The following is a 21604-nucleotide window of genomic DNA, read 5'->3' as shown; positions in this document are numbered from 1 at the left end:
ATAAGACATATTTATGAGTCATCGTACATCAAGAAATAAAATTGTACCGTGCGACATTTCTCCATTATCGATACGTACTTACACGTTCTGCAAATTTACGCGGCCATGATAGATTATCGCCGTAATAGATTAAGAGCTGGAAATATACATTACAGCTAAGTAATCGATGCGTCGCGCAATCTATTATCATCGGATCTGACGAGTTTGTTTTCAACAAAATGTTTGTTTTCAACAATATATGTATATATCGGCGCGGACGGGAACGTAATCTTTCGAAATCTTTCGTTATTATTACATTCCAGCGGTCTGAAGCGTGCCAATTGAAAAATCTGCGTCGAAACGGGGCGAACGAACCGCGCCGGATGCGGTGGCGGCCAATCGTGGATTTAGTTTCTGCAGGCGGTGCATATTGCGCATTCCGCACGCGTTGCGTGACGCACTCACCGAAATACGCAACGTCTCGAGTCCGTTCATTCATCCTCGCCACGCACGCACATTGGCGGCTCACGCACACACGCGCGCTCGCGCGCTCCGTGCGTTCATTCATGCGCCTCGATAATATGTTGCGCGAAAGAACGCAATCCCGCGACGGCGGAATTCCGCGAGCGATCGACGTTTATCGTGGCCGATAACGCACGCATCGCAAGTGCAGACGCACGCACCGTGCAAATCCGCTCGAGCGTGGCAAGTCGCTCGCGCCGCGCGACGGAAACTGCGCGCGGCGATAAGTTGATTTATGAGCGACAGGACCGACCGACTTTTTTTTTCATCGGGCAACACGCTCGTCGCGTGCTTATTTATTTATTATATTTTTTCTCGCACGAACCTGACGTCTTTATCTCAATACAAGAGCCTAGCCCGCGTGGGTTGATATAAGAATGGAGCGTAGCGACATTAAAGGATGATTTATCGCTTTCATTTTAAGCATCATTTTTCTCGGGAGAAAGGCATACGACGTCGAATTACGTTGACAGTTCAGGTTGACTTTATAGCGTTAGATTCGCGTTCGGTTATCGTCGATATTCCAATCGAACAGGTAGCCTTCCATCACTGATATAAATAGAGCGCCGGTAAGCCGATTCGTCGCTTTTATTTTTATTTTTGTTCGAGAGACTTTTATTTTGGTTGATTTGCTCGCGAGTCGCCGCTGAGTTTTCGTAAATGTGTTTTCTGCGGAGGATATTATTTCATCAGTAATTGGCTTTGATCGATGCGCCATGCAATATTGATGCGACATTAGTCTGAAGATGTTCTTTGTTTAAGAGTTAATTTACGGAATGGAACAAGATATCATCGGAGGCGTGCGGTTGCGAGGAAATATGGCGATTGAACAGGTTGGCGCGATTAAAATAGAACGGGGACAACCATCGCGAGCGGAGTTTGTGGAAGCCTATTTCTCGAGATGAAATTGGAAATCGTGCGCAGTTATTTTCGGCGCCTCGACTCCGTCAGTAATATTTCAGATTGGGAAACGCCGCGGCGTGAATTTTGAACGACGAAAAATGTAAATTGATAACGTAATGAACTGTTTCTTTCGGGCCGGATGAATCACCGCCTAAAGTTTAGGAATTTCTTGCGTCAATAAAACGATAATATCGGTTAAAATTAGCAAATGACGCATTTATATTATCTGCCTATGACGCGAAGGATTCTCATCGTGAGATTATGCACGTTTCGAAGAGATGCACCTTCAAGCCTGCGTTGACTCAACGTAAGAGAATCAATCTCCCATCGAAATATCTTTAACCGCCGCAGCCTTGACACAGTCATTCTCGATAGCGACGGGCGATCGCTGGTCACTCGAGCATTCGCGCGCATCCTTCGCGAAACTCGAGGAATTCCGAGCACGCGACGCGATACTCGCAGGGCGGAAGCACTGCGGTCGAATCGAATCGCGTCTCTAAAAGGCACTTTACTTAGATTGCACGGGCGATAAAACGTATTTCGCGGTATGCACCAACACGTAATGCCGCGCCGGAGCGAAACTAGCTAGCCGCGAAGCTAATCGCTCTGATTTATCGGCGGTCTGACTACTCGAACGTGACCCGAGCAAATCGGCTCGGCTCGTCTCGGAAGGTGGCGCACTCGCGAACGACCGTTTTTTGCCTCGCGCGAAATTAGAGATTCGCGAAGAGCGGCCTTCGGCCGAATTTTCAAAAAACGGGAGACCGATGACTGTCATCCGGTTATTTCTACGGCCAATTGACCTATTGTCCTCGCGACGAAATTGAATCGCTGTTGTTCCCATCGTGGAAAACGAGAAGAGAGAGAGAGAGAGAAAAAGTAAATCTGTCGAATTGAAGCGACGCGATTGCAGCGCAATTGAGTGGATGCACGCATGCATATAGGTACGTGTCTCGTTTGTTTCTAGATAAATATAAATTGATTGACATATAAACAAAATTGTTGTGTATAAATAACAAATTCTTCCACTTAGTTTGGTTGACTTTATCAATATTAAACACACTTGCCATTATTGACGGGGTACATTATTTGTTTATTGCATTTATTTAATCATAAAGTAATGTGATCGCTTGCGCTTTATTAATTTTTGCGTACACATTATTCTACGTCCGCGTTTTAATGCGTTTAATTAAACATTAACGGGATATACAATAAAACTGATTGGATTGAATGTTTTCATTTGATCAAAATTTCGTTTAAAAAATAACGGCGAGCGAAATAATGCACGGTGTCCGATAAATAATCTAAATTATCAATTGGCAAGGTGTAAGAACGCACGTCGATATTTTTCAATTTCACTATCAATCGTCTATGCGCTATTACACCGCGCTTTAAGCGCTAATACGATCGAGGCGCTTGTAAATACGGAGCGCCGATAATCGATTGTACGTTTATTGGTTGCACCGATAATCCAGATTGCCCTTAATCCGTGTATTCGGATGTTCGGAAATACGCTCGCGAAAGGACTCCGATTGTAAGCAATATTTTACTGTAATCGCGGTTATATCTTCTATCGTTTTCAAACTGAAAACACGCGGAGGCGTTCGCGGTTCAAAAATATGGAAAGGCCACGGAACCGTGTTATCTATCCGATTAATTTCGTCTGTAAAGAACAGGAAATTGAATTTCCATTTAATAGTCGATAAAAGTTTGCAAAAAAAAAAAGAAAAAAAAGATAGCAAGAGACAGCCATCATCGTCATGAATATCGTAGCAAATTAATCCGAGCCGAATTGCAATGTGTTGGAAATACGAGATTAAATCTCTTGTTCTAATTCTCTCTCTCTCTCGCGAATATGCACAGAGTGAAATATTTAAACTCGAACAATTTGCAAAAGTCATAGTTCAAGTGAAGCGTTTGCAAACAAATTAATCTATTTAGAGAGACGAGTGCAAATACGATTATCGTTCCGAAAAATCGTTTTGTGTTTAAAAGCCGGGGAAATATGTAAACGCATAAAGAGCATAAACACATTCCTTTGAATTATGCGACTATCAATATCGACGCGTGAAGTTTATCACGATGGTAGCAGAGTGATTTAATGAGCGATGCTTCAAATTTGCCCGTGCCAAGATCGGAGTATCTTCAAATACCTTCTGTGCCTCGACGAACCAAGACTTTAACGACGCTGAAATTTATCGGCGCGAGATATTTATTACAATTCCCACACGAGCTTATGCTCGTTTAGAAACATCTCGTTCATCCGCCACTTGCCGCGCGACATTCGCAGTTGCGTTGCAACCGGGAACGCTCTAGATCTTGACCGCGTTTGCTCGCGGTGCGACGCGAAACAGTTCGCGCGAATGATATATCGCGGGAATTAATCGTAAATCACGACGAGCGTGATGACACCAATTATTTATGCCGCTGGCTGGAAGCGAGCCTCGGCGCGATGACTTTCCTCGAACCTCTGCGCGTCATAAACGTTTAATTTGCATTTAATATCGCGGTTGCGGAGTTGTATTTGCGCAGTTGCACTAAACAACCGGAGCCTGTTCAAAATATTGCCGTTTACGGTCGCGCGAGCATTGCAGCGACATTGCAGTAGCGAGCGAGCGGGCGGGTAAACACCGGCTATGAATAAACCGTCGCTGTCGTCGGAATCTGTTATTACTCATTGCTTGCCGAGACCTTGTCAAAAAGAAAGAGAGAGAGAGAGAGAGAGAGAAAAAAAAAATCACGACAACGCAAGAAAACGCAATGAAAACAAGTAGTTATTTCGAAATCGAGATATCAGACTGCAAATTTCTAATGTTAAGTTTCATGTTTTGTGTGCCGGGATTTATGAGTCGACAGCGCACGAACAGCGAGTGGGGGAGTCCCGAAAATTGACAGTCGCATACACACGCGAATGCATATTTGAAATGATGTTTAACATGAGTAAACAGATTCTACGTTCACGTTCCCGCGATCGTTGAAAATTCGTCGTTATGTAGGCTCTGCGATGGACCCGACACCCGTAAACAATCGTCGGCGCCAAAATTCACCGATGACTCGGCGCATCTCTGCCCGCCCACGCGATCGCACGTCCATACTAATCGGCTATGCAAATACACAGCTCCCGCGCGGCTCTCTCTTACTCTCTCTCTCTCTCTCTCTCTCTCTCTTTCTCTTTCTCTCTCTCTCTCTCCTTCTTTCGCTCGCTCACTCGCTCGCACGCCTAAAGTCGACGTAATCCGTAGACTGGTAATTTAATTTACAGACTACCCGGGCTGCTCTCGAGTCTATTTTGCCATCAAGTCGAGTACTTTCTTCCCGGATGAAAAGCGTGTGAATCAGCGTGCCGGCACGCAGCGGTGATGTCAATCTTTGCTCAGCTGACTGACGAGATCGAGGCCTCACCTTCGTCGGCGCATACGAAGACGATCTTTTCCCGGCCTCGCATTCTTTCGCGCCGGTGTAAACGCACGACTTCACGCTCGCCAAGACGCCAGCGAGAAGGCGCGGCGACTGTGAACGGTGCATCTCTCCTCGCGCACACCTCCGTACGTCCCGTGCTGATGTTATCGCGTTGCTCTGAATCTGTCCGTTATGAAATCCCGAAGATTTATGGCTATCAACTGTCAACTTCGGGGGTCGGCTTTGCTCGTGATGTTGATATTTTTCCAGAATATCACCGTCATTGTACCGTTTTAGAACGCGCGATATGCGCTTTTAGGCTGCAGTTGTTTCGCAACCTACATTTTACGGAGTATGAAACGTTCGTAAAAAAGAGACTGTGAGAAAATTATTTTGCGCAAAGAGCGAGCTACAATTTCACGCTTAGCTTGCGTTGTTATGCCAACGAATATTTAGTTTATTGCGAAAATATATAGCGCAAAATTTGCGAATCGATGAATTTCATTGCGCCATGCACTTCGAAATTGCCCGCTTTGAATTTGAAAGCCCAATTTTGCCGAAGCCAAAGTTTATATCATTTTTCGACACATTATTATTCGCGCAAACTTGAGTTATGATATTTCCTTCCGCGTTACCAGCATCAATTTCCGCCGAACGGCGATGCCAGCTAGTCAAGAATTTACGCACAATATTGCGCGATTGCGTTTCCGATTATCGAATAAATATATTCGCAGACGAGTCTCTAGGGTAAACCGTTTTTCATATTTTTCACGACGAAATGCGCAATGCTCATATATGTATATATATGCGTACAGCCTCACGCCTCGAATGTACGTCACTTTGCCACCCCGTGACCGACAAATTCCACGGCGACTGAATCATCGAAATAAAATATCATCGATCGCCATTCGAACGTCAATCTTCACGACTCCATTAGCAAAGAAGAGCCATGCTCTTATTTGAGAGTCGTGACGCATCGACGATGAATTACACGCGAGTCATGTGAACAGCCGTTACACGTGCATTTGTAGGAATGCGATAAGACTTCGTTCAGATTAAATTTTTGGCATTAAAAAACGAACTTTTTATCAACGCAAATTTTATTTTCTTATTCAATCAATATTGCGTAACAATACAAATCGTGAATTGTGAGTTGAAAGTTAAGATTATAAGAAGTATGTAAATTAAAAGTTTAAAGTTTAACAATTTATTGAGACTTGAGATTTAAAGATCATAATTTGAGACTTTTTACTAATTTATATCCATTGTATTGTGGTATGCAAGTTCTACCACGTACAATATAGAATCTGTTTTTTTTTTTTTTCTTCACGAGCGTCATGATTCGCGCTTCGAAGTCGGCCGAGTTATTTCACTCGCCCTCGTGTCCCGCATTTCTCTTCCCGACGCGGCAACAAAGTATCGAAGTAATAAAGTTCCGAGCTACACAATCGCCGAGATTAATATCCCACGTTCGTCGCAGCGGCGTTTTCCTGTTGCTACCAATTGGCAGCCGGTATTACACAGGCGCGACGACCACCGGCGGTCGGCTATCACTGAATCGCTTGCGTAACGACGTTAAATCATTGCACCGCGGCGATCAGGACGCACGCACGGAACAGACGGGGAAAAAAAATGCGAGGGCGCGAAAAATGAAACGAGGGATAGACGCTGCATTAATTCTGGCCGTTACACCCGGCGTAGACTTCGATAAATCTCGATCTCGTTTCGCGCCGAGATGGAAATGCAACCCACGTGTACCTACGTCGCTCGATTTCAAACTCGCTTCGGCCGTACTCGCGGCGATTTAACGCGCGATATATCGTCTCTACGTGTTATTCTGTTACGTGGATATCCGTAAGGTACACAGCGATGATAAATACGGTACATATGTAAAGCCGGTTGATATTGAAACATGGAGTAAAAGAACATTTTCCTTCGTTCGCGAGCTTGGCTTGCTACGAGAAAATAATTTTCGATATTTATCGAAGCGCGGTTACCTCACATTATTTCGGTATATTTTAACATTGATAAATTCTTTTAAAAAATATTTTTGTTCTACATTTTTTAAATTTAGATATACATTTTGCGTATGGATTTAATTTGCGATAATTCTGTGGCTGTCAGTGCACACAGCATACGGGTTTTTTTAAACACAAATTTACAAAGTGCCTTGAACAAAAATTGCACAAACAATTCTTTTGTGCGAGCGAGATACATTTGGGTGGTCACTATTCTGCGTTATATGTTTTTAGAGGAGCTGTTATATACGATTGCGTGTATAATTTCGCATAGGTCATATGCCAGTTATACACGCCGCTTTTTAATTACATCGGCTTTAAAACATTGTGCAGCGCAGGAAGCACATGACAATCGCTTTGACGAGAATATATTTCAATCGTGCGATTTCGCCTATTTTTCCTTTGCCAAACGACTATTCTTAAACGAATATAAATTTTGCAGATTTATGCAAAAAAAGAGACAAAATTCTAACATTTATTTTACAATGTTTTTCTTTTTTTTTTTTTTACATCGCAGAGAATCCTTACGTAATCTTTTAATCCCTTTACAACTTGAACATCAGTACCGGTAATAAATTCATCGCGCCGTTACAGAATTATGAGCGACAATGTAATATCGGGAAGTGTGGGTTTTTTTTTTTCTCGGCGAAAGTTCGCTCGCCGCGATTCGACGGCCTGCCGTCGGGACAATTCACGGGATGAAACTCGCATTTCCGCCGAATCGATAATACCGCGATCGAGCCGCGTACGTACCTACGTTTAATTAAACTGCCGCCGTGATGGTCACGCGCACGTCTCCGTGGAAACTTGGGCAACTGGGGCGAAAAGTGCAAGGACAGATAGTAATACGATTAATAATTTATTCCAGGCACGTCGTTCGGCGAGTCGGCGGCGCTGAGCGACCAGGAGCAGCTGACCGAGGAGAAAGAATCGAGACGGAACGACGACGGTTGGCAGAGCGACGACGAGAGGACCGCGAAGCGGATCGCCGGCTGGTCAGGTAAGAGAACCTGTTGAATTAACGTCAGCCCCCTCTAGCGCGCCGAACCTCTCCTCCCCCCCCCCCCCGTCTGTTTCCTAATTCGCACCGCGCGAGTAGAACAGTTATTAATTTTAACGAGCGCGATGCGTAATGCAACGCCGATTGTGCGCGATCGAAAACAGCCGCGTTGATGCGCATTATTCTCGCGGACTCGGAATGCCGCGGCGTCGCGCGGTGTTTCCTCTGTAATTACCGTGTCTGTCGATCACGCTGCTCGCTCACGTACGACGTTTCCGCCGATCAACGTGCCCGTCGTCCGTAATTGAAATTGATCGGGAATTAACGTCGCGCTTTAAAAGCGACGATTTTCCCGGGAATAAAACTTGTTGACGCGCGCGGCCGACATCGGAAACGGGAGGAGAAATGATGGGAAAGATTTGGAGGGAGATAACGCGCGCTCCGCCGAATTAATCGGCATTCAAATATTTGGCGATCAAACTGAAACGTCGTAAACTATCCGCAACGCGGAGCAATGTGGATAATTTTAAGTTTGAAGAAGCGCGGAAAATCGCGTCTTGTAGCACGGGCAGCGCATATTCGTGCTGCGAGAGCAAATATTTCTTCGGAAATAATATTGTAGAGATTTAATCCCATATCGGAAACAATATTTATTGTTTGACTTATTGTTAGCGAGTAATGAGCGCATGTGGGGAGTTCACAAATGCATAATCGCGAAGTTTCACGTGCGGCGAATGTGGCGCGCTGAGGTCGCGCGGAAATGGAATATTCCGCTTCCTTAATTTAATTACCTGTTTTGGGTGAGCCGCGGGCGAAATCGTTTACGAAATTTTCGACGCTATCGGAACTTTACGCGGCGGCGGCGGCGGCGGCGGCGGCGCCGCTGCAAGCCGCCCCCTCTCCTCCGCGCGATGAGCCCGAACAATAGTGATTTTGGAAGTACGATAATGCGCGCGCGACGTAAGAATATCCGCGTTAAAGAAGTATCTCGCCGTGAAGCGCCATCGATTGTTTTGTCAGTGCGGCAGATTTATGCGAGTTGAGTAGGTATCGTTAGTAACTATCGATCCTGTGTCCCACAAGTAGAATAACTAAAACTCCGAACATCAGCGTAGTAAACTTGCCACGGAGAAACTTCCCATGAACGAAGCCCGGCTGCAAAATGTATGACGGCATGTAACTTCGCAAAATGTTTCCAATTATTAATAATATTCGCAACTATTCGCGCTTGTATGTCTGAAGTAACGGCACCGCTAATGATCAGTCTCTCATTAATAAATCAGATCGCGTTATATTATGTTGAAATTATAGGCAACTCAAATAGCGAATATCAATGCTATTATTAATATAAATTATACTCATTAGTAAACTAATTGAAACACGTATTTACATAATGCTGCGAGTGTCAAAATGCGATAAATAACAATTAAATGGCCATTTGTCTGGCATCGGATGTATTTTGTTTCTCCTGTGAAATATCAAGCAGAATATTCAAATGTTGCAGAATTACACGCTTCAATTGTGCTAAACACTTAATATAGAAACGGCGGGAAGTAACGGTGCGATTTACAGAATCGAATTGACCGTATCGCGCATATTTGGCTCTTCCGAGTCTCGCGCGTAACTTTAGTTGCGAGTGTGGGGTCAGTGACTCGGCACCTTTCGGGAAATCGTTTAAATTCGAGTGGCTGCACTAACGATATTTGACTTCATGCCAGTGTAACTACGAACAAACATTCGCATCGGCTTTCAGCCGCGATTATGAATTCTCCTCCAAAAGCTGCACGAATAACATTTCTCTTCAGTTTAACCGTGGCTCGCTTCTTCAAACATCGCGTCGCCGTGACACGCGAATTTTCCCGTAGCTGTAGCATTAATCCGCACCGCGCGGTGCCAAATTTGAATTTACGGACGGCCACAGCGAGTATCGCGCAAAGCGGCGTGCGATAACCGTTGCATTGTGCATCGCGAGATACGCGACGCCGCGCGCCCGTGTTACGGCGCGGCGAAAATATTTCGGCAAAATATATTTCGCCTCCCGAAGAATATTACTCGCGAATTTATCGCACACGGGTGACAAATTTTACGGCACCGTTGGCCCGGAAACGTTTAAGCGAGACGTTTTGCGGTCGTCCCGAATCCGCAGCGGAAAATACGCTTATCCAATTATTTTATCCGGTCGACCGAGCTCTCTCTCTATCTCTCTCTCTCTCTCTCTCTCTCTCTCTCTCTCTCTCTCTCTCTCTCTCACCATTTCGTCCCGCGGCTAGCTGGAGATTTCTCTCGTCCGCGTCGTGCGTATTTCTCGGCTAGCTTTTCCTCTCTCGAAATCACACCTTCGCCCTCCTTCTCCTCCCACGAGATAAGCGCTATCTTTTCGAGTGCCCGGAATGCTGATATGTACCTCCGCGGCTTAGCGCGATGGAATGCGGACCTTATCGTCGTGCCAACTAACAAATATTCCGCGCGCGACTAATATAATGTATAGCCGTGATGCGTGTGTATACGGCCGAGGGAGCGAAGAATAACGGCGGAGAGATTGCTCGCTGAAACACCGGCGCGCAAATATTTACCGAAATGTACATTATTCTCTCTCGCCGCCTCGTCCGGCATTTGACATAGTCCCGGCAAATGGATTCCCCGCACCGCGTTATGAAAACACGCGAGAGTACGGCGAGCGGGAGGAAGAAACGAGTCGAGAATGAAAGAGGACGCGACGCAACGGCCCGTAGTACCTCTTTATTAAACGCGGAGACACGTAACGTTTGATTATCGAAGAGGAGGGGAGGGGGGGGGGGTAAAAACGCGCGCGACCGTTTTTTCATGGGGCACTCTGCAAGTTGTTACAAGTTATTTACGCTCGTGTAAACACGGATATGACGACGTTATTGTTACAGCGCAAAACCGTGTTTGTTGTTTGACGCAGAGTTTTATATAAAAGTGCCGCGCGTCGCGAGAAAAAATGAATCCTGCAGTTCTCGCGTAAATGTGTTTTTTATGCGCCGCGTATAACCAGATTGTGTGTATTAGATTTGAACTGATTCAAGCAGGACTGCATTCGGAAAATTCGATTGACGATGTTTAATCTTTATTTCAGTACTCTTTCTCATTCGGCCATAAAACGAGTGCGCGTTTCGTTACAATGATAATATAACTTTGCATTGTAGTATAAATTTGTTTTGGAAACAATAATGTTCAAAGGGAAGAATATATTATACTTTTATATTGTTTTATTTCAATCTATATTTTATGAAAAATTTTTACTCGATTTTCTTTCGTACCGCGCTCTAATATTTTCAACGAATTTTTCAACTTTATCGGCAACATTATAGAAGCGCGTTGAAGTAATGGCCGTTACGCTCGTGCTTCTTCATTTCGCAAATACCCGGCTGGCGAATTCCACGAGTGCATTACGAAAATATGCGTTCGGGAAAATAGTTTGGTCGAAGTCACGCCGGCCGCGGACTTTGCGCCTTTATTAAGGTATACCCGCGATAAGACTCGCGCGAATTTATCGCCGGATCGTGATTCACGCGTATGATCAATCGCGAATAAATCGGCACGTTGTCCGGCGATTTTCATAGTACAACGCAAAATAGCGCAATCTGTAATTTAAAATAAAAGCGAATTTGCATATCGGATTTAAGCAAAATCGAAGCGGAAATGCATTTGAGAATTTCATTAAATATCGAAAAATGACAGGTTTTCAATAGTACAGATGATTCCGGATTCAATTTTCTCGGGGTTTCAATGCATTAATAAAAACCACTATTTGATCTTCACGAATAAATCTCTGGAGGGCCTTCCAGGTCAGTGAAGCGTACGCACTTTCTCTTCTCGTTTCGAAACTGTTTGCGAGAAGCATGCCCGCGTCTGAGCTCGTTGTGCAGCGATATTTCAATTAAGGACGCCGATGCGTATCGGCTCGGCGTTGCAGGCGGCGCGATCGAAAAATAACCCAGCCGACGTACGCGAGTCGGGGCGACCGATAAAAATGATAATTGACGTTAATTAATATCGAGGTCGCAGCCTTCTCACGCAGGAACGATATCGCCATTAAAATAAGTTTCAATTACCGCGGGACGCCGTTGCGTCATGTATCTCAAATATATATTTTTGGGCCCCGAATGCACCGAGCTGCCAATTAAATTTGTCTCCTTGCGCCGATCCATCGTTAATCTGCCGCGCATCAACGTCTTGGGCGTGACATTAATCACCGTTGGCCGGAAACGCGTCGGCCGATAGTCGTCGTAACACGCGAAAGTTGACACCCGGTGATTTGTCTTAATTTAACGATTTATTTCATGGTTTTGATTGCATTACCACGCCAAGCGTGACACTCGCCATTAAGATTGCTACCGGAACCGCGTCGCAATTCGCAGGTCGAATCTCTTCGCGGAAAGATCGCGATTATTTACATCGGGCACGCTGCATTTAATGATGATGATCGTCACACTGCGCCTCGTCGCAAATATTTGGCGTCGCGTGTCGAAAGCACAACTCTCTCTCTTTTTCTCTCTCTCTCTTCCTCTCTCGCGCGCGCTGAAAAAGATCAGGCATATCATTCTGATTTAATATCTCTTGTTTAGCGAGTTAATATCTGCAGAATTTGAATTCGCGGTATCTCTTATCAATTTGCAGCGCTTTACACTTGACTTTTGTGTTTAACTTTGCGTCTGCACAATGTTTTTTTTTGCCTCGAATCATTTTCGAAACGATTCGTAATCCAACAACTACGTTACGACGTGTTACATCGCACATAATTATGTATTACAGAATTATCGCAAAGTTGCGAGCCTCGCTTGCAAGAGTTATCTTCACGATTTCCTCGCGAATAATTATAGTTACGCTCGCAAATCCGCTTTGCTCGCTAGTCATAACTAATATAAACTCAGGCGGATTATTCCCAGCGCGCGCTATAGTTTTTAAATAAATGCTGCCTCACTATAACAGATTACGTAGGAAGCCGGTATGTAACGGTGTAACACCCGTTGGAGATCGGTCATGGAGAAATAGTGTTTTATTCCGGATTATAATGAAAGGAGGGCTGTGCGAGGCAAACTTTTCTGACCGGTTTACCATAGCGTTTATATATGCACGCATATATGGGAAGTGTATTACACTTTTAGGATTGCGGATAAAAGGAAAGGATAATTTTCTTCGGAAAAGGTAAAGTTCGAGTTTATATCGGAGCGCTGCAGTTAGATAAAAATATTAGTTGAAAACTCCGGGACTGTATGGTAAATATCCGATTATTTAAAAAAGCTGCCGACTGTTAAGCTTCGAATAAATAGCCACGATATTAATTCAAATTTTTCACTTCTGCATTTCGCGAAGCTCTTCACAAAATTATTCCTAAAGCGAGTGTTGGTGCGTTTTCTTTTCAAAAAATCTCTTGAACTGCGCTTTGTAGTTGATTTTTTCGTCTCGTCAAATTTTATGCCGCGTGAAAGTTTTTATCTTTCGACGTGATGCGTGATCAAAGTATACAGGCGGACCAAAAAAGTCGTCTTTGTTCCGCGTCGAATGGTTGCATGTCGAACGTAAAAATAAAAAAAAATACCTATAAAAATGTAATTTTATATCCTTCAAAGAACTGCGTCCCTGTCCGTTATGCACCGCGAGCATTGTGATATAAAGTGACACATTGTCGTGCGCGAGGACGCATTGTTGCACGTGCGCTAGTCACACGGGGCATAAAACGAGGCGAGATCAGCTGGCCATATGATAAATGTCATAATATGTTTGTGGCCATTGTGCGTTAACATTGCGTCGGACGACATGACAACGCGACAAGGCCGCCAAGGCGAAATATTATAATTGCACACACGTTAAGTTTAACATTTTTTCCTCGGATGTTTATTCTTACGCTGTTTAAATCTGGAAGATTATTTGAGAAAGATACGATTTTTATATTTTCATATTTAAGTATAATTAATTCTAAGTTAATAAATAATTTAGTTGAAGAAGGTAAATAATGCGTTATATAAAATTTTTATGCGGCATAAAATTATACTAGGTGCGCAATTAAGTTTCCGGGTTTTTTTTTATCAATGCAAAATGGAAAATTTCAAGAGAAATACAAAAAACGGTTTATTCAAAGTATCGTCCCTCGCTAGCTACACATTTTTGCCATCTCTCTGGCAATACATGAATACCGCGACGATAAAACGACGCGTCTTTGCATCGAAACCATTTATCCAATCAGTTTTGCACTTCTTCGAAATTGGCCAAGTGTAGCCCAGCTAAGCCATGTGCCATCGACCGGAACAAGTGATAATTGGAAGGGGCCAGGTCTGGTGAATACAGCGGGTGCGGTAGCAGATCCCATTTCAGCGTTTTCATGGTGTCCTGGACGATGGAAGTGCGATGGCACGGAACGTTGTCGTGCTGCAATATCACTCGTTCGTGTCTCGTGTCCCATTCTGGCCGTTTTTCGAGCAATGCATGGTTCAAATTTATCAGTTGTTGTTGTCTTGTGTTTGCGTATCATTTTCATCCAATAACGCTTGCAGATCGGCGTCCTCAAATGTTTTTGGTCTTCCGGAGCGCTCCTTGTCCTCAGTGTCGAAATCGCCATTTCTAAAGCGTTTAAACCAATCTTCACAAGTAGTTTTCGATTGTGCATGTTCGCCGTAGGCTTTCTCAAGCAAACGGCGTGCTTCAGCTGCATTTTCTTTCAAGTTGAAGCAGAAAAGCAAAGCTTCCCGCAAATGCTGTTTATTTGGCACAAAACTCGACATCTTTATTGTTAGAAAAAATATTTTTGCGTTGCAATATGTGTTGGTATTATGACTGGTTATTGTTGACAGATGTCCAAGTTAATAAAAAAACACAACTTTAGACATGTATATCGACTACATGTATCGTTAGCGCCATTCATGTGTGAAACCCGGAAACTTAGTTGCGCACCTAGTACACAAAGGAACATTATATAAAGATGAAATTTACGCAAATTTTCTCGCGACATAGCAATCAAGCATAAGTTCGTACTTGTCGAATTAGATTACACTGGTTACAACTCGGACAGTTCTGGAGACATTATTCTCGTGGCTGGCGAGCCCGAGAGATTCAGCTATCCTAATTTTGCAGTCGCAATTAGAAAGCAGCCGTGGAAACTTCGAGCCGACCGGAATCAAGGAAGCGGCGTCTTACCGCAAAAATAAACCGCCGTTAATTACGAGCTAATGAGAGGTCGCGGACGACGGGGAGGGGAAAAGTTCGGCCGGTTTCACGGAAGATCGCCCACTTTTAGCAATTTGCGATCTGAATTCGTCGACTTTTCCGACGTCTCGCTTCCCGCTCTCTCTCTCTCTCTCTCTCTCTCTCTCTCTCTCTCTCTCTCTCTCTCTCTCTCTCTCTCTCTCTCTCTCTCTCTCTCTCTCTCTCTTTCCGACGAAATTACGTAGCAATAATCTCGAGTTTTCCCGAGTCGTCTGCTAATTGCGCTACCCGTCCCGAGTTTTATCGGCGATAATCTCTCGTTATCGGTGCTTCAGGAGTAATCTAGTAACTTAGACGGATCTGAAATATTTATCATGGACAGATAGCGTAATATAATTTTGCCAACTTCCTTTTTCAGTTGCCCTTTAGTTTCTCTGCTTCGCGTTTAAACGAAACGGTCACTTAATCTTTATTAAAACAACGCCGAAGCTAGGCGCAGGAATCTGCCGTCCACAACTTCGCGAGAAAACGAAGATGTGCTGCAAAAACGACATTCTAATAGGACTAAGTAGACGGAGTTAGGTAAACACGAGATCAACGATCTGATGAATGTCCTAGCTGTCGGCATATTCGCATGTGGAAAAAATTACACAGTAAAACTGGAAAAAATTCATTCCTATCATTAATCATCGCTAAGATCCGATCGCGGGCGCGCGCAGGCTGAAACAGATTGTGCAACAAAGCGGCAGGTATCCGGTCGGCTAATGGTGAAACAGGTTAACCGATCTCGGACTCGTTATCGCCGTCTCGTAAATTGCCTCGTTACGAGTGCATCCGTAATCGCACGCGTTATCGCCGAGCACGCTCGCGCGCGCACGCGAGCGAGCGAGCGAGCGAGCGAGCGAGCGGAATCCTCGGACGTGAGACAAACGTCTATTAATAGGCGGGTGCGCAGCTCGTCTAATTCAAATATGAATCAAGAATGCGTCGATAACAACCGGCCGACCGGGTTTCTCTTTTTTACCTCTCGAAGGAGAGAGAAAGACGGAGTCACTCGGGAGAGAATTTTTATCCGCGAGACATAATATCCGGTACATTCTTTTTCAGAGCGCACAGTTGAAAACACTTGATATCTTCTCTATTTTCCGCGTCTTCCCATGAAAGCAAAGGTATAATTTACGCTGCCCGCAATTTGCAACGATGGATAGCGAACGAGTGTACTCGCCGCTTATTAAGAAATCCGCATTTACTCTTTTATACCGCGCCGCTGAAGTTGACTCTCCGCGCGCGCGCGCGCGCGCGGGGTAAAAGCGCTTTTATGTCTGTTTACAGTAGTTTAGTCTTCGTATTTTGCATTTCTGTAGAAAATGCGAAAGCAACAGGATGGTTAATATTCTGTTGGTTCGGTAAACTCGATGAAACGCGCGTGTCGCGCCGCGATAAGGTTTTGTGTCAATTGTACATTTCGTATTCCGGGATAAATCGATGGGAGAGTACGTTGACACACTTGTTTTGCAACCCGATGACATTTTTAGCAAATGACATTTTTATTCAATCGCATCGTGAAGTAATTTCCTATGATTTACAGTCTGTATCGCTTCTTTTAATATTGACCGTGGCAAAATAGCACACGAGTGCCGATATCAATATAAATGTTGACGCAGCGGTACGCCAATGTACATCAAGTTCGTCCGTTTGTACCAATCGTCGCGCCAAGCGCGATTTTATCGCAATGGGAAAAAATACGGGCAGGGGATCCGCTCAATTTCTTAATTAATTTAAGAGTTGAACTTTCGTCGTAACTCGCGATTTCCGTCCTGTGTTATCAAACGGAAACACCGGTCGCCGCTCCATTTCGCGTTATACGCGTCGCTGTCGCGCTGCAACTGCTGTGGCCACTTTTGGAACGCACGCGTATCCGAGGACCGCGGCACCGTTAAGCAAATATTTTATTAGAACACTGGCCCTGCCAGCACTCGTAGATTTACATACATTATAATAAGCAAACAGAACGCGAGTGTAATGCCGTTTGTTTGTTTTCGGCATAATTAGCAGATAGTAAAACCGAGCTTTCGCAATCCGTTAAAGTCTTTGCCGTCGCTACTAATTGAGAAATCACCTTTGACTTCGAACAGTCCGCTGACTAGGAACGTTTTGGATGATCAAAGATGTGTTACACCTTTTCGGACTCGAATCATTAATATTGATGCGCGTGAAGTGTTTCTTAGGTTTAAAATTTTTATTCCTTTCTTCTCGGAACGAAATATTTTAGTCGTAAAATTCATTTCGACAGTTTCGAAATGCTTGACATCTTGTTCAAAATATAATTAATATTTTTCCAATTGAGCTACCAATACTTACAATAAAATATTAATTTGATAAATTGATCGATAAATCTACGAATTTGTCATACTTTTAGTTTGTGAAATAACAATTTTTACAGCACAACAAATTACATCATCTGATAGACTTCGTGTCAGTGAATAGAGAATAAAAAATAAAATCGGTGTAAATTGCCGACGGCGAAATGATTTACAGCGGATCGTTACACAGCTCGCTCCTGGCGATTAAATCTTCCTGCTGCGATAGGTGGTCGCACCGATGCGTGACAAACAACAAAGAACGAAAACTCGTGCCTTCGTCGCGTCTGGGCGACGGTTAGCCCTTGCTCGAAAACAATAAAACGCCGAGGCCAACGCGCTATCGTAACTTGACTTGCGAGTAAATTAGCCGACACGTGGAGGACTTTTATATTGTTGTTTTTCGCGTTACACCCACGAGAGGCAGACGATCCTTCGGCGCTGAGACACTCAGGCGTGCCACTTGAAACACACGCGCGCTCTTTCTCTTTCTCTCTTTGCGAATGACTCCCGTCTCGCCAGATCCAAGTATGGTCGTCGACGTGATGCTGCGCGTAGGCTAAAATAATGTTCGCGAATGCCATTCGCATACCATTCGCATACCATTCGAGTGATGATGATCTCGTTCGTTCGCCGATGATGGCAATTTATCGGCTGTAAGCTCATCACTGGTCGCTCGCTTACGACTTTTGTGGTTATCCGCCTGTTTCCCCCCCCCCCCCATTTTCCCCTTTGTTTTTCTCGTCTGCGAGAGAGAACGTCCGCTCTCGTGAATTGCCCTAAATGCGGGGAGGCACTTGTCATTTTTCATTAGCGCGCCGTGTCACGCGCCATAAGCCGCGCCATTACGGACGGTTAACCGTGGGGAATTATCATGGAATTGTTATGTCATTAATCGCGACCGCTCGGAAAGATTAAAGGGACACGACTTGTTAGAACATGCCGCTTTCAGGCGGGTTCATTAACAGCTAATTAATTCATTAGCGTGCGACCGTTGTCGTAGAAGAAGATTGTTCAAATATTTGTCTCATTGATACGTGTATACGTTGTTCATTCGAAAAATCAACACGCTTCAAAGCACGCCTTTCTGTCCAATAAAACTTTACGTGCATATATTATGTTGATGAGAAGATAAAAAAATGATAGTAACGTCACATTTTTTTATTATTTATTAAAGAAAATCTGCATCTTAAACGTTACAGACTGATGTTTTGTGATGCCAATTGTCACGAATTTGGAATTATTTTATCAAAATGCATCGATGAACAGTTTATATATTAATTTGTACATATTTATTTCACTATATTCTTCTATTTTCATCTGCAAGTTATATATTGCTGTACGATTTTGAAATATTTTTTTGCAGTATAAAGTTACGCTTTATTTTATGAAATAAAACTTTACACGATCGCGGATTAGACCACCGTTGCCATGGGAAACACGAATGCACGATGCAAAATAAAAGCTTACGGTTGAACGTGGAAGATTATTACATAATATGGAGAGTGTTGGAGATATCACTGGAAATAGTGGATCAAATTTGATAGACGCATTTTAGCGCCGGTTTGGGGTCGATTCGATCGGAGACGCGAGTAACTCTACGAATTACAAATGATTGACTAGATATTTCGCGAATGAAGCTTTCGAGCGAGTAAATAACTTAAATTTTTATATCGGATAACTCGTCCATCGCGTTGAAATTCTTCGCAGAATGGACATTCCGATAACGATTAAAATTGATGAATCGCGATGCGGAGAATTTGCGTGCCATATGGAATAGATAGAACACGCGGTGGTGGAGGCGCGTTCATTTACCGACACTCGTCGCGTCACATATCACGGGTCAAACGATGTCGCTTTCGGGCGAACAATTTTCACTTCCAATCGCGGCGTTATCGCGGGGATTATTCGTCTCCTGTAAAAAGGGGGAGGCGAGAGAGAAGAGAACTCGGCGATTTCGCGCGGCGATAGTCGTCGAAATTTTTACGGGCCACCGGATTCGCGACGCCGTGGCGTCTCGATTAAAAGCGCTTCGCTCGCTCCCGGCTTATGAAGCGCATCGGCTTCCGTCCTGAAATACGATTCTCGGGGGCGGAAAATGGACTTCTTCTCGTTCTTACGACATTTGCCGAAGAGTAATCGACCCGTCGGGTGGATTCCAATTCTTTTTCTCCGTTCGCGTCCTCCCCTCGGGCTATCTGGAGCGCGCGACCGCGGAGCCGTGAAATGGCCGTAATTAAAATAGATGTAATCACTCGGCCACAGTGGCCGCGAGGATGGGTACGCCGCCGCTGCTACGTGAGCATTATCCGAAGCACGTAGCTTTGTCCGCGCTCACAAGCTCACACGGACTACTTTGTTAGCGCGAGACCCGAGGAAACAATTTTGTTTTATCCATTTAAGCAGTTTCGTTGTTCTCCACGCTCCATTGCTTTTGCATGCGCCGGGCAATATTTTAACATCATCACTCGAACGAGGTTAAGCTCTTTCATTATCGTCGTCCTGAATTTCTATAGTGTTGCGCGCGTTGAACGTTAAATTAGAAATTAAGCGCGACACTGTCGCGCGATTGGAAAGTAATTATTGACTTAGTTCCGCGCGGGTTAGCATCGCTCGTGTTAATTTACTTTGATAGTACGCGACGCGTAATAATTCTATAAATAGCGTTTTTATCGATACACCCTCGTTATTCGTTTTGTTACAGGGGATTTATTCGGCGTTGAGCTTTTTATGCCGTTTCATATTAGGCTATAGTTACTGTGCGCGTTGTCGTACACGCGAGCGTACGGCTGTGCATCGTGTTTTACGACAGCAACTTTCGGCGGATGGCTCGAAGAATCGGATCCGAGACAGAAGGGAAGAAGGTGAATTACCATGTAGGTACCTCCAAGGTGGCCGAGAATATTCTTCGTGATTTATTGGCGACGTAAATTCGCGGCAACGAAGGGTGCAAGCGGAGAGTGCGAAGGAGAGACGGACTCTGTGTGAGTGGAAATAGGAAAAGAGAGACGGGCGAAAGGGAGGGGTGGAGGGTGGGAAAGCGCAGGAACGGGAGGGAGACAGGAAATCTTTTACCGGAGAACCCGCTTCCTCTTTGCACTCGCTACAGAAAGAGACCATTATGAGGATCCACGAGGGAAAAGATTCACGACTGTCCCGCGAATATATTGTTAAAATGTAGGCGAGTGCGCGTTCGCGAAAAAAGGTACGGCGCAAAGGTTGGTGGAAAATGAGGAAACACGTTTTCTATGCGCTCCAAGATTGCGGCAAGTCACATCCTAGAAGCGCGGAAAGAGCCGTGGATAAAAGGATTCGTAATTAGAAAATGTGGCAAATATGGCGACACATGTGAAAGCGGACGAGTTAGCGGCGTGTTCCAGAAAGATATATGGCTATTTTGCATCTTGAGTTTTCACGAAAAACTCAGCATTTCTGCAGGTATTATTACTAAATAAATTAATTCGAGGAAGAGTGAATAATTGCAAATAGGTACAAATAGAGATAGCGTACAGCAGCACGACGCTTTCTTTCAATTCATAGTTTTGATCTTCGACGTTCCCTAAAAATGTGCTTGATGGCCCATCAGAGGTGCCGTAAGTCAGAATTTGGAAAGTACCGCCGGTAAACGTTCTTCCCGCCGACGAAAAATGGCATAGTTCGAAGAAAAATTACGCGTCCGGTATCTCCGCTCTAAAGCCGTCGAACGAAAGACAGGGCTAACGCCATTGTCGTAACGGAGAGTGACTGAGAAGCTCGAGAAAGTAATCTGTCCCACTTTTCACCCTTAACCAGCCTAGTGACTGGAGTCCTGTGGAAAAGAATTTACGGAGCCTCCTACACACACTCCAAGTCTCGTAACTAGATTGAAATCGAGTACATAGGTGAACTTACCGTGGCATTTGGTAGCGCAATGTTTTGCAATATTAATTGGATTTATGTCGCATATGTCAGATCATTTCAAAATCTTGGCGTATATTTTTTTATCAACTTTTATTACGAACATAAAAACAAAAAGATGAAATTATGAAAGTAATTTCCTCTTTTTCGACAGTCTCTTCCCATCTTTTCACCAGTCGGATTCATTCAAAAAATTCAATGGATTTTGAATTTAAAAGGATTTTTAAAACGCAGAGACCTTTGAAATGTCCTGATAATTTATATAAATATTTCTGGAGGAAGTGATATAATTTCTCTGTAAGAATAATAGGGGAATGCATTTAGAATATTAAAACACGTCATAATTCGACGGATATCATCTT

At 44.2% G+C, this 21604-nt stretch overlaps 1 protein-coding gene across 11 annotated transcripts in view; it reads left to right on the top strand.

Moving 5' to 3' along the window:
• Window positions 1–21604, top strand: part of LOC105675150 (cysteine-rich motor neuron 1 protein) — a 255196-nt gene that overhangs the window by 149498 nt on the left and 84094 nt on the right. For all 11 annotated transcript variants that reach the window (XM_067354884.1, XM_067354883.1, XM_012372062.2 and 8 more), the window contains exon 6: window positions 7690–7821. In XM_067354884.1, coding sequence (XP_067210985.1) covers window positions 7690–7821 — 132 coding nt within the window. The remainder of the gene's footprint in view (window positions 1–7689; window positions 7822–21604) is intronic.

The sequence above is a fragment of the Linepithema humile genome, chromosome 5 (assembly GCF_040581485.1).
Source record: "Linepithema humile isolate Giens D197 chromosome 5, Lhum_UNIL_v1.0, whole genome shotgun sequence".
In the NCBI taxonomy this organism is placed as follows: Eukaryota; Metazoa; Arthropoda; class Insecta; order Hymenoptera; family Formicidae; genus Linepithema; species Linepithema humile.
The sequence above is the reverse complement of the archived record's forward strand: the minus strand, read 5'-3'. Positions and strand labels throughout refer to the sequence as shown.